Here is a 14,130-nt window from a genome sequence, read left to right as displayed (position 1 = left end):
TTTTTTCCACATCCTATTCACACTAGTTTTAAATTATTTTAATTGTTACCATCTAAAACATCAATTTTTTAACTAAAATAAACCGTCAAAAAAGTACCATAATAATAATTTTTTGTAATGCATTTAACGGGCTTGATTTTGTTAATAACGCCTTAAATTGAAATATCTTTATAATGATGAACTATGTTTTTTTAAAACAACCAAAAATATAGAATGCCTAGATATTACTTACGAAGTGATTCAATGACAAAAGATTATCATCAGCTTTTGAACTATGTTAAAAATAAGATTTTTAAATTTTGAATAATTTTCTTTTCTAAAATAGACAATGTATATAGTAACTTTATTGCATCACGCACTTCAAAAACAAAACAAAAAACTTATTGCATTGCATTAAAAGGAGAATCACAACATAATTGAATTGAAAAGATTTTCAAATTAATGACCAAAAATCTCCACTTTACTAATTAAAGTTAATTAAATATACACTTATCCACTTCATCAATATTCATTGAAAATCCCATTAATTCGTCGCTTTTTTAATAGTTAAATCACGTCATTTTAACCAACAATAACTCGCCACTTGTTCATTTTCCGTCGTTTCGCTATGTTTATTAAAAAGTCCCATCTAGTCGGTGAGATTTTGCTGACGTACTAACAGATGACGTTGTCTTGTTAGCTGACAATCTCGTCGTTTAATGATTGAAAATGTGACGTGTCGACAAAATTCCAACAGACATCCTTTGTAAAAGCTGGTCAAATAAACATTTAATCAACTTTTAAAGGATAAGAAAATAACCATTTTGGTCATTCTCAATTTATTACCTAAAATGAGTCGACTAAAACTTTATGATAATAATAAAAATAAATAAAAAGATTCTATAAATTCAAAATTATAAAAACTTTATAAAACCTCCAAAATGATACCGACATCACATTCATTCTCCCCTTCATTGTCTCCTTTTTACATTCTGTGTAATCAGCTTCATCTGCAACACACACACCAACTGCGTGAGAGAGAAACAAACACCTTCAATACCATACACTTCACTTCTCTTGTAATCTCAATCAATTACCATTATCATTATGATTATACTCTCTCTCATCATCACTCTTTCTCTCTCTACCATCACCTTCCTCCTCTTCACCGCCACCCGGCGGAAACCCGGGTCTCCGCCGGGTAGCATCGGGTTGCCTTTAATCGGCGAAACGCTTCAATTAATCGCCGCATACAAGACGGAGAACCCGGAGCCGTTTATCGACACCCGGGTGTTGAAATACGGCTCCGTGTTTACTACGCATGTGTTCAGTGAGAGAACCGTGTTTACGGCTGACGCCGAGTCGAACCGGTTTATTTTGCAGAATGAAGGAAGGTTTTTCGAGTCGAGTTATCCGGGTTCAATTGCGAATTTGGTTGGGAAACACTCGTTGTTGCTGATGAGAGGGAGCCTGCACCGGAGAATGCATTCGTTGACGATGAGTTTCGCTAATTCGACGATTATTAAGGATCATTTGCTGGTGGATATAGACCGGTTGGTTCGCCTGAATCTGGATAATTGGACCGGACGGATATTTCTCATGGAAGAAGCCAAAAAGGTAATATTTTGGTTTTGTGTATGGGCGGGTATGCGCGGGTAGGTTTGGATCGGTTTTGGGATAAAATCGAGTAAAAAAATCAGAACTTATGATTTTTAAATTTTAGAAAATCGTTCGGTTTTGGTTTTTTTGTTTCGGGCTATGTTTATGTCTATCTAGCTTTATCATCTAAGCTTGAAAATTTTGGTTTAGAAAAGTGAATCTGGGCCTATGTTATTTTGCTAATTACAGTAATAAATTATTATTGATTGTTATACGTTTGTGCTAAACAATTTGAGTTTCGTAGTTATTAATTTTTTATAATTTACTTAAAATAGGAAAAAAAAATTAAAAAATTTTAAATTCGATTTAGTTTGGTTTGGTTTGGTTTTCTTGGTTTCTTATACATGCAAAATCGAAAATCGAACTGTAATTTCAGTTTTTACAAACAGAGAAAACCAACCCAATAGTTTTTGTTTAGATACTTTTTTTCAGTTTCAGATAAGTTTTTTTTTTTTTAATCATGCGCACGGTATTTTCAGCTAGAATGGTGAGAATATGAGTTAACCCGGTTTGAAGCGGGCAAGTTTGACAAGTAGTCCAAGTTAGGAGCAAGGTGCAATCGATTGTGACAGATTGACAGGGCTAAATTTCATGTGGGCTCTTTGGTCTAAGATATTATTTTTATATATATAAATAAATAAAAAATAATATATATATATTCCTAAAATGAAGATAAGGGTTTTGATTTTTCTTTTTTAATAATTTTTTTAGAAGATATAATGCTTTAAGTATTATTTAAATGATAGTATAAGATGAAGTGTTGTGTTTGGTCATGTGCCCAATCCCAATCTAGTTTCCAACTACTTGATGTAAAGTAATGGAAGGGGGAATCATTGTGTTTATTCCATTCCATGTGTAAATCTAAAAGGGCGACAAAGTGGGAATCATAAAAAAAAACATGTAATAATGTTGTTAATCATCAATTATGAATCAACATGCTCTTTTCTTTTTTCCTTTTGTGTAGATAACATTTGAGTTGACATTGAAACAACTATTGAGTATTGACCCGTGCGAGTGGACGGAGAATTTAAGGAAAGAGTATATGCTTGTAATCGAAGGTTTCTTTTGCATTCCTATCCCCTTCTTTTCCCTCACTTATCGTCGTGCTATTCAGGTACTCGTTATTTCAATTTTTATATTAAGGGGGTGTTAGGGATTCCTTATTTTACCTCCTTATAACTTTTCATTAAGTTAATAAGTTACAAAAGTATAACTTATGGAACTTTTCCTCTCACAATATAAGCAATCCCAAACACCTTATTACTTTTCAAAAAGTTTATAAGTTATAAGTTGGTGAAAATAAGCAATCCCAAACACCCCCTAAATTAAGAAAAAAATATATGTTGGAACTAATGTGTTATGACATTATGTTTTTGAAGGCACGGAAGAGGGTGACGGAGGCGCTACATTTGGTGGTGAGAGAGCGGAGGGTAGAAAGGGAAAAAGGAGTGAAGAAGAATGATATGCTGGCGGCATTGTTTGATAGTGATTGTGATGATATCACCTTCTCTGATGAGGAGATTGTGGACTTCTTGGTGTCTCTATTGGTTGCGGGTTATGACACCACATCAACCACCATGACTCTTGCGGTTAAGTTCCTCACGGACACACCTTCGGCTCTTGCTCAGCTTAAGGTTTGTGTTCTATCATATATTTGTGACATACATATTTAACTTGAGTATATTGTGATTTTTTTTATTTCATTTTGGAAAGTATTAAAATAGGTAACTACATTATAAGAAAAGTACAAAGATTTATTCGAAAAGTCTATGGAAAAATATCAAATTGGAGAAAAGGTTATAAAGTACACAATGTGTTAGAAAAGTTATAAGTTAAGGACAAAATTGGAATTAAGAGAGAAGAAGCCACTGGCTAAAGAAAATAATAGGTATACAGTGGATCAAGCCCAATAGGTCAAATGTATGTGGGCCTTGACTCAAATGCCTCCACATTCACAATATCCTATCTAATATCTTCATCAAATAATTTGATGTGAATTGTGAAAGTTATACTAACCCAAGACATTTGAACATTGGCCTTAAGTTATAAATTTATAATTAAGTATGCGATTAAACATACACAAAGTTCACCAATGATTTTGTTTGGTTTGTCATCCGTAGATAAATTGTACAAGAGTTCTTTTTTACACCAAACATGCAACACGTTTCATTTATGTTCAATCTACATCATACACTTTCTTTTATTAATCACTTATTTTCAAATCTTATACTTGTAGGAAGAACATGAAGAAATTAGAACGAAAAAAGGTGCATCGATGGCTCTTGAATGGGACGATTACAAGTCTATGCCTTTCACACAATGCGTAAGTTGCCTAAATCTGTAGTGTTTGTAAATTATTCATTTTAACGAGACAATGGTAATTCATTTTTAAAAATATACATGAATTTACATTTTTTTACAATCTTTAAAATGTTAAGGGTTTTATTTATATAATTTAATACAAATTTGTTAGAATGAATTAATCATACAATCAAAAATAAATGAAACTGATATAAATAAAAACAAGATCTTATGTTTTGCTGTTCTTCCAGGTTGTTAACGAGACTTTGAGGCTCTCCAACATAATTAGTGGTGTCTTTAGGAGAGCAATGTCCGATGTCAAGATTAAAGGTACAACTGGTTTTTATGTATGCATTAAGTGTGTAGTTACATGAAATTCAATTACTGATTTTTTATTTGATTTTGTTTTCTTTTAAATAGATTATACGATTCCAAAAGGATCAAAAGTGTTTGCTTCGCTTCGAGCTGTTCATCTTGCTCAAGACAATTTCGAGGATGCTCGTGTTTTCAACCCTTGGAGATGGCAGGTTTTAATTTATCTCTGTTTATTTGAAAACAATAAATGTATCATGTTAAATTAATGTAAATTAATTTTCGGTTTTATATAATTATGCAAGCAGAAAACTTCGGACCTGACAAACTTTATGCCTTTTGGTGGCGGACCAAGGCGATGCCCAGGTTACGAGCTAGCAAGGGTCGCACTATCTGTTTTTCTTCATCATCTCATCACTCGTTTCAGGTAATATACATAAAAAGTAGGGAACATGTTTAAAAAATAATTATTTCTAAGTAGAAAATTACAAAAACCGCGTTTTCTTGACTATGTAATATGCATAGCAGTTATCATAATTAAACATGTACACATGTTTACGCGATTTACATAATTTTCTACATAGATTTGACTATATATTTCCATTCAAATTTTTTTTGATTATATCTTAATTGTCTGTCTATTTTCTAGTACTTAATGTGTTCCGTTTATGAACTAAAGTAAATGCTTAAAATCGAATTTTCTTTTCAGTTGGATACCCGTAGAAGAAGATAAGTTGGTATTTTTCCCGACGACAAGGACACAAAAGCGGTATCCTATCATCGTGCAGCATCGTAATGTAGTAGTAGTAGAGTGATGCAAGGAGTAAAATACCCCTAAGAGAAAAAAAGAAGGAAAAGGAGAATGGGTTATAATTTTGAAGATTAAAAAATGTGTCATACGTTTAGGGCGATATAATTTTGCAAGGTCATATCAATAATCTTTTTCATTCTCTTGCATTAACATTTATTATGTATATCCAATGCCTTGAGAAAGCTAACATGATATACATTATGATGTAAGTATATAGGATTAAATAAAAAGACTTCTAAATTAAGAGGTAAATAATAAGCTTTTCAAAACGGACAGGTTGGGCTGGCCATGAAACCGGTCAAAACAGATGTCACAACTTAAAATCTGAATCAATGACTTATTGGGTTTACCGTTTACGCATAACACGGCGGAAGACTTTATTAAATTCGTTGCAATGAAATTCTTACTACCCTATGGTACTCTACTAGTGCTTTATCAGATAGCCCAAGGATACCTATCAGCTCACACCAAAACACGTACCAAGACCGTCTCTTGCTAGTGTGTATAGTTTTAACAAAATTCAAACACCTTACTTCATTAAACTTTTCTAAGTATTTTTCAAAAACAAAATTTATTAAGTTAAAATTTAAAAATGATAAATACCTCCTCTTCCTCTAGATATTGGTGAAACCAATTACAAAATTTAACACTTTGCCGCTCTAGACTTCACACTTTGCCAACACATGATATCATACTAGGTAATAATCTTAATGGTGGATCCAGAAATTTTCACCAGATGATGCAAAATATGGGTCAATACGGGTTGGCTCAAAAATAAGTCAGGCTTAAAGAAACAAATAGTAATATAAAGACATGAATATTATTAATCTACCTATACTAATAAACAAAAATAATAATGATGATGTGTCATAACCATATTCAATCTTAACTTTAATTTCCTTCTATTTTCTAATCTCCACTCTTTTTAATCCATACTATTCATTGGTCATGGGTTTATTTTGTATGGCCCATTAGTTGTAACCCATATGAAAAAAAGTATTTAATGTAATTTGCATAACAATAATTTTACTAACCCATTGTATCTAATTTTACTATTAAATATAGAAAATTTGACCATACTTTCTTAAAAAACATATAAATCATTAAATATCTATAATAAGTTTAAGATCAAACAGTGAATTATTAAATTAGTTGAATAATGATTTATGAACCATTATCGTATAAAAACTAGTGACCTATGTTTATAATAGATAGAGTTATGTGTGTACTTCAAATTTCATTAAATAAATACAATATTTATAATCTTACAATTTGTAAAACACTATTTAACTTACATTCGTATTGATCATATAAAACATCTTTAATATGTTTAGGTACCAATAATTGATTTTTTGTCATCTTAAAGCATTATTTCAATCTTAAGAAATGTAAAATTTTTATATGTAACATTTGAAGTGTGTATGATTATATCAAAATTAATTTATAAATTCAAAATAAAATCCCTAAATTACGTATCATTAAATACATAAATTCTGATCATTTATCACGTGTAATACACAGGTTCAAAAGCTAGTTTTATATAATATGAGAGAAAAAAGAACGTTACATTTCCTTCTTTAACAGTAGTAATTAACATAAGTTGTAATCAACTCCGGGTGAACTTTTCTATCACACAAAGAAACATATAGCCAATAAAATTACTTAAGTATTCAACAAAATATGAACTTATCATATATATCAAAATTAGAAAAGAAACCCAATTAATTAATATGGAACTCAATGATTCATATTTAAATACAACGTGAAGAACCAAACGCAATGTCTCTTAAAGACAACTCCAGTACGAAGAAACAAATTAATGGAATAGAAACATTAGTGATTTGTTTGAAATTAAATTCATCCCATATCAACCAACTAATGAGAAAAAAAAGGGGAAATCCATTTTTTAAAGGGGGTTACGAGACATTTTACCACTACACCATCTTTTGCAAAACCAGTTATTCCTGATTAGGACGTCATGTGTCGCAAAACGCCTATGTAAGCTTAGTTACCACTAAACATGATCAAATACATTATAAATAGTTAGATGCTGATACGACCCATAACGCAAGCCCAACATTGGTTCCAACCCAATCCTCATCGAACCGGCCCAAGAGAGACATCAGAGTACCAGCCCATTTGTTGGATTAGTTCGTGGCAGCCAAGGAACTGAGTCAGCAACCACCTTGCATTAATTTAGGAAGTAATACTATGTTTCCATGATTCAGCATGCATGTAGGTAGTGGTAGCAGTTAGTCACGTTTCCCGATTTCAAGCTAGAAAAATAAAGTGCATCCTAAGAATTTCTACTATTTAAAGCATTGTAATTTCCTTTTTGAGATATGAGAAAATTGTTCCAAAAACTTCCTGTGTTCTTGATCCTAATTCTTGGAGAATTATCCACTCTACGGGTAGCTAACATTGGTGCTTTCATTCACGTCTCAAGCTTCCATCATGCCTCCGCGTAAAGACATTTCATCTTCCGATGAGTCTTCACCGTCCATTGCCGACCAACTCACCATCCTCATCAACGCCACAACCACCGCCTCCACGACATCCACCGAAACCGCCAACAACCTGATCACTCTTATTCAGACCACCCAAAACTTAACCACAAAAATTGATGAACTAACCAACCATATCACCACTGCTAGAAATGGTGACCAATCACCACCACGTCACCGATCACCCATTCGTCACTGTACCCCTCCACGCCACCATTCCCCTCGCCACAACCGTTCCCCACTGCGTCGTATTCCCCGACAACCAAAAATTACCCTTCCCACATTCGACGGATCCAAGCCCCTCGAATGGATTTTTCAAGCCGAAAATTACTTCTCGTGCTATCAAACACCAGACGATGAACAAGTCGAACTTGCTGTTTTCCACTTCGTGGGAGACGCTCTCTCTTGGTACAAACATCAAGATGATAACGACCTTTTGGGCACCCGGATCGATTTTAAAACAGACCTGAAAATCCGATTCGGCCCATCCTCTTTTGAGAATCACGAAGCTACACTATTCAAACTCAAACAATCCTCCACCGTCGCAGCATATCAAACCGAGTTCGAAAAGATAAGCAACCGTGTCGTCAGTTTGCCCTAACAAGCCCGCAAAAACTGTTTTATTTCGGGACTCCGTCCGGAAATTCAGACTGAATTGGCCATTCACAAACCATCAACACTACACGCCGCTTACGGTTTGGCCTGCTTGGTTGAAGATAAACTATCCCTTGCCTATAAACCAAAATCCAATTTTTTTAACAAACTTACCAACAATACAGGAAACCCACCATCCACTTCCCCATCGTTAGCAACTTCCTCCAGTAACCTTAATTCCCCACTATTCACCAAACTATCACCGGAAGCCCTCATGCAACGTCGTAAAGACAGTTTGTGTTTTAAATGTCCCGAGAAATACTTTCCGGGTCATAAATGTTCGCCCCCACAATTCGTGCTTATTGTCGATAACGATGACCATGATGATCCTACAGACACGCAAATAGAAGCACCACCTGAAGAGAATCAAAAACCATCCTTCATGCCACTGTCAAACGCTGCTTATTTTGGCATTCACTCACCTCAAACACTTCGAATTACGGGGTATATTAACGGCAAACCAATTACCATACTCATCGACTGTGGTAGTACCCACTACATCATCCACCTTCACCTTACCACCAAATCTATTCCACTTTTCACTGTGATGGTCGGAAACGGCGTACACATTGAGTGCCTAGGCTATTGTCCTGAGATCTAGATTCAATTACAGAAACACCATTTCACTATACCCTTCTTCGTTATGCCGGTTGAAGGAGCTGATGTTATTCTTGAGATTGGCTGGCTGGGGTCACTTGGACGATTGTTAGCGGACTTTTCGATTCCGGAAATCTCATTCAACAAAGATGGAACCAACTGCACTTTGATTGGTGAACCATTAAGCAAACATCTTTCCTCAAGCTCCTTATGCACTCTTTTGAAAAATGGTTCGGTGTCTTCACTACACACCCTCACTTATTTACAACCCCATGCACCTGTACACCAAACCACCATAATCCATGCAGACACTACAATTCACAACCTCATCACCCAGTTTAAATCCTTATTTGAAGAACCTAAAACGCTTCCTCCAAACCGAACCCAAGACCATCATATTCCACTATTTGATGAAACCCAAACTGTGAATGTCAGACCGTACCGATACCCGCATTACCAAAAACAAATCATAACTAACCTCATTTCTGAAATGCTTTCAACTGGTGTCATACGGCCAAGCCAAAGCCCGTTTTCATCTCCGGTTCTACTCGTAAAAAAAAGACGGTACATGGCGCTTTTGTGTCGATTACCGTGCCTTAAACGCTGTCACTATAAGTGATAGATTTCCTATACCGACCATTGATGAACTGTTAGATGAACTGTATGGAGCAACGGTTTTATCAAAGATAGATTTACGCTCGGGGTACCACCAGATTCGTGTCGCAGAAAAAGACATTCACAAGACAGCGTTTCAAACGACCGACGGCCATTATGAATTTGTTGTGATGCCCTTCGGCTTATCTAATGCACCCTCAACGTTTCAAGATACCATGAATGATCAGTTCCATTCCGTCCTTCGTAAGTTTGTTCTTATTTTCTTTGACGATATTCTCATATACAGCAAGGATTTACAACAACATTATGATCACCTTCGATTGGTTTTCAACACACTCTTGTCTAATCAATACTTTGCAAAACCATCGAAATGTGACTTTGCTGTTAATGAGGTTTCCTTTCTCGGTCACCGTATTTCCAGCAAAGGGGTAGCCCCAGAACCCGATAAGATCCACTCAATACAACAGTGGCCATGTCCATCATCATTCACAACCTTACATGCTTTTATAGGGCTCACAGGTTATTACAGAAGGTTCGTTCCAAATTTTGCCGATATCGCTTCCCCATTAACCAATTTGCTTAAAACCAAAACCTTCCAGTGGAAGCGATCACCAAGGACCCGGTGAGTTACCCTCTACACTCTTTTCGTGATGGCCTTGTATATCGCCACAACCGTATCATGATACCCCCATTACCTCGGTTACGCGAACAACTCTTGAACGAATTTCATTCGTCGTTCACGGGTGGTCATTCGGGGATCACAGCCACAACCAAAAAAATAGCAACAACGTTTTCGTGGGTTGGTCTCCATAAAGACGTCACGACATTTATAAAAAAATGCCATGTTTGTCAAGCTATCAAATACCCCACCCAAAAACCTTTCGGATTACTTCAACCCTTACCAACCCCAGAAGCACCTTGGTTGGATATTTCAATGGATTTCATTACCAATCTGCCTCTGTCAAAAGGCTGAACTGTTATATGGGTAATAGTTGACCGTCTATCAAAGTTTGCTCATTTCATTGCACTTCCAACACACTACTCTGCAGTTTCGTTAGCTTCATTATTCATGAGGGAAATTTACAGATTACATGGTTTGCCTAACACTATCGTATCTGACCGTGACCCAATCTTTGTGAGCCGTTTTTGGGCTGAATTGTTCAAACACATGGGCACCACACTTCTCCATTCGAGTGCATATCATCCACAAACCGACGGTCAATCAGAAGTTGTCAACCGTTGCTTAGAGTCTTATCTTCGAGCTTTCGTTTTTAACAAACCAACATCATGGCAGCGATATTTATATCTCGCTGAATTTTCATACAACACTACCTTCCACTCAGCTATAAAAATGACATCATTTAAGGCGGTATATGGAAGGGATGCCACTTAAATTCACGAATATAAACCGGGTGATACAAACAATGGTTCAATTGAAGCGTCACTACAAGAACACCAACGGATTCTCTCACAACTGAAGGAAGCCATCAGTCAAGCCAAAGATCGCATGACAAAACAAGCTAACAAACACCGTTTAGAAAAGGAGTTCCAGGTAAATGACATGGTGTATTTAAAGTTGCAGAACTACAGACAAAAGTCAGTAGAGAGTAGGTCAAGCAAAAAATTGTCAAAAAGATTTTACGGCCCATTCAAGATCATTGAGAAAATAGGGAAGGTCGCATACAAACTGCAGCTGCACGAAGGTTCAAAAATACATCCGGTTTTCCACGTTTCACTTTTGAAGCAATGCCATGAAGACAATCCTCAGAAGACCGAAAACCTACCAGAATTGGAGGATGCAAACCAAACACATTATATTCTTGAAGCGATTTTGAATGTTAGGGAATCGGATAAAGGACAACAACTCTTGATCAAATGGAAAGGATATCCAATGGAAGAAGCCACTTGGGAGTATCATTCAGAGTTCACTTCGGTGTTTCCAGATTTTCAAAACATTGGGGACAATGTTAGTTTTCAGGGGGAGGGTGCTGATACGACCCATAACGCAAGCCCAACATTGGTTCCAGCCCAATCCTCATCGAACCGGCCCAAGAGAGACATCAGAGTACCAACCCGTTTGTTGGATTAGTTCGTGGCAGCCAAGGAACTGAGTCAGCAACCACCTTGCATTAATTTAGGAAGTAATACCATGTTTCCATGATTCAGCATGCATGTAGGTAGTGGTAGCAGTTAGTCCTCCCGATTTCAAGCTAGAAAAATAAAGTGCATCCTAGGAATTTCTACTATTTAAAGCATTGTAATTTCCTTTTTGAGATATGAGAAAATTGTTCCAAAAACTTCCTATGTTCTTGATCTTAATTCTTGGAGAATTATCCACTCTACAGGTAGCTAACAGATGCATATCACATCATCAACCTCACCCTTTATCTTTTATCTCACTCATTCTCTTTTCAAATTCTCTCACAACATCAAATGCAAACACAAATGTATGCACTTGGAGAAGAATTTTCCACACTCTTTCTCCTCTCTCTACCCTTCAAGTCATCATCAATATCACAAACGCATCCCATAAATGCTACATTGGGTTTAGTTTAATTCCCAACGCCTCAAACTTTGGTTATGTTGGGACACACGAGGAGTATTGTGGGCGCTTTTTACAAAACGGCATGCCTTTTTTACATAAATGAAGCCCACGAAAGGCTTCACAAATCCATAACTCACGCATAAGGCCGTAGGACTGGGTAGCTTGACCCAAACAATTTTAAATGGGTTAATTTGTGTTTTTAAAAATTAAATGGGCTGGTTTGGGTCAGGATTTATAACTAAATTGGTCAAAATGTGTCATTTGAAATTTCATCTTGTTATTTTCAGGTCAAAATGGGTCACCATATTCAAATAAATGGGTCGATGTGGGTTAGTGTCCTAAAGAAATGTGGCAGGTCTCGGATCAGAACGGGTTTCCGCATGAGACAGGTTTCGGCACGAAACGGGTTTGAGATTGGAACGGGTTCGGTTCAGGTTTCAAGCCAACACGAGTTTTCACACAGGACGAGTTGGGTTTTGGTTTCTTTTTGGTCGATTCCGGACTCGTTTTAGGTTTTTTGTTTCGTTTTTAACTTTGTTTTTTATTCGGTTTCAATTTTTTTAGTTTCGTTTTGATCGATTTTTTTGATTTCGATTGATTTGGTTCGGTTTTGCCATTTCGTTTCATTTCCGTCGATTTTTCGGTTTCGGTTCAATTTCTCGGTGATTTTTTTTAATGAACGAGAAAAACGGAGGAAACATTTCAGTTTTTTTTTCCTTTTTTTTGTTTTTGATTTATATTACGAGTTATGATTTTTTATTATTATTTTTGAATATATTTTGAGGGTTTTTTTAGCTTAATAGAAAACCCCTCAAAACAAAATTCAAAAAAAAGAAATAAAAAAATTATAACTCAAAATATAAATAAAAAACAAAAAATACTAAAATGTTTCCGCCCCTCGTTACAAAAAAAAAAAAAAAAAAAACTCGTTCTGACTTGTTCCGACCCTAACATATTCTGACCCAAACCAAAGCAACCATTTTTTAGTTGACCCGTTCGGACCCTAACCCATTCTTACCCAAACTCGTTTCGACCCATGACTCATTTCGACCCATGACTCGTTCGACCCAACCCAACCCATTTACCACTACTACTCACGCGCATTGATAGCAGAGGGCGGCGAAATCTTTGGTTTGAGAAAGCCAACCTTGTTAATTAGGGACTTCTAGGTACCAAAAGATCTAAACATTAGTAAATGAAGTTTTTAACACATGACATCTCTCAAACAATAAACATATCTATTGTTTGATCACGTGTAACGAGTGAAAACCAAAAGAAGAGGATCATGAAATCAACACTAATCCATAATGATCAATAATAAACCCCGAACCGACAGAGTAAAGATGCTATCAAAATGTCTAACTACAAATGAAGAAAACATGGCAATTAATAGGGAAAATATGAAGTCTAGCAGAGACTCTCCGCAACACTTCGCCAGCCACATTTTTAATCAACATACAAACGAGAAACTAGCTAAGTTTCGCAGCACAAAACATTAAGCTCACCAATTGACATATTTTGTAGTTTCACAGAAGCTCTGCAAAATTACCAAAACTCTTGAGAAACTGTTGCAAACTATAGAAATCTTCAAATCTTGAACTCGCTCTTCCTATCAACCTCGTCAATCTTCATTCCAAAAGCATATTGTGGATATCAAGTGCCTAAATAACAAGACCTCCATAGCTTGTTTACAAGTCGAATTAAAGCAAACCTTCAATGGACCGAAAGCAAAGTCATCTGCCATCACCTTCGGCAGTCGTAATAAGTAAACTCAAAACTCAACCTCCTCCCTTGCACCCTCATCTACTTCTCTGTTTTCTTCACTTACTCCTCCCACCCTCCATCCCTTACATGCGGTGATTGTTCATAGATGCATTGCCACATAACCACCCCCAGTCCCACATGATCTTGAGTCCTTAGCCTTTGGTATTTAAACTGCTTAACACACAAATTGCTATAGTTTTACATGACGTCTAGTTAAACTTTCACAAAGTTGCATACTAGTTTATTTTTAAGGGTAAACTCACTCACATAAAACATAATACTTGTTCGTTATGAAACTTAAACTCTTACCGCCTAAGATACACTTTTTCATTGAGATTTGAGCTGTCAAGTCCTTGGGCAATTGCATTCTGGTTAACCCAACATCAAAA

At 35.9% G+C, this 14,130-nt stretch overlaps 1 protein-coding gene across 1 annotated transcript; it reads left to right on the top strand.

Moving 5' to 3' along the window:
* The first annotated feature begins 1,072 nt into the window (after positions 1–1,072).
* LOC143617451 (3beta,22alpha-dihydroxysteroid 3-dehydrogenase-like) lies at positions 1,073–5,066 on the top strand. The gene is made up of 8 exons (XM_077090004.1): positions 1,073–1,596; positions 2,603–2,752; positions 3,018–3,272; positions 3,875–3,961; positions 4,191–4,269; positions 4,360–4,466; positions 4,560–4,678; positions 4,961–5,066. Exons 1-8 carry the CDS (start codon positions 1,087–1,089, stop codon positions 5,064–5,066), a joined length of 1,413 nt encoding a protein of 470 aa, XP_076946119.1. The 5' UTR covers positions 1,073–1,086.
* Positions 5,067–14,130: the final 9,064 nt, after the last annotated feature.

This window comes from Bidens hawaiensis, unplaced genomic scaffold (assembly GCF_021521415.1).
Source record: "Bidens hawaiensis isolate Kalapana, Puna unplaced genomic scaffold, B.hawaiensis_p1.1 tig00054840_1, whole genome shotgun sequence".
NCBI lineage: Eukaryota > Viridiplantae > Streptophyta > Magnoliopsida > Asterales > Asteraceae > Bidens > Bidens hawaiensis.
This window is presented reverse-complemented; position numbering and strand designations above follow the sequence as displayed.

Coding starts and splice junctions, on each gene's coding strand:
- LOC143617451 (XM_077090004.1), top strand. CDS start 1,087: ATGATTATACTCTCTCTCATCATCACTCTTTCTCTCTCTACCATCACC. Junction 4,270..4,359: donor GTCCGATGTCAAGATTAAAG/GTACAACTGGTT, acceptor TCTTTTAAATAG/ATTATACGATTCCAAAAGGA. Junction 4,679..4,960: donor CATCTCATCACTCGTTTCAG/GTAATATACATA, acceptor TTTTCTTTTCAG/TTGGATACCCGTAGAAGAAG.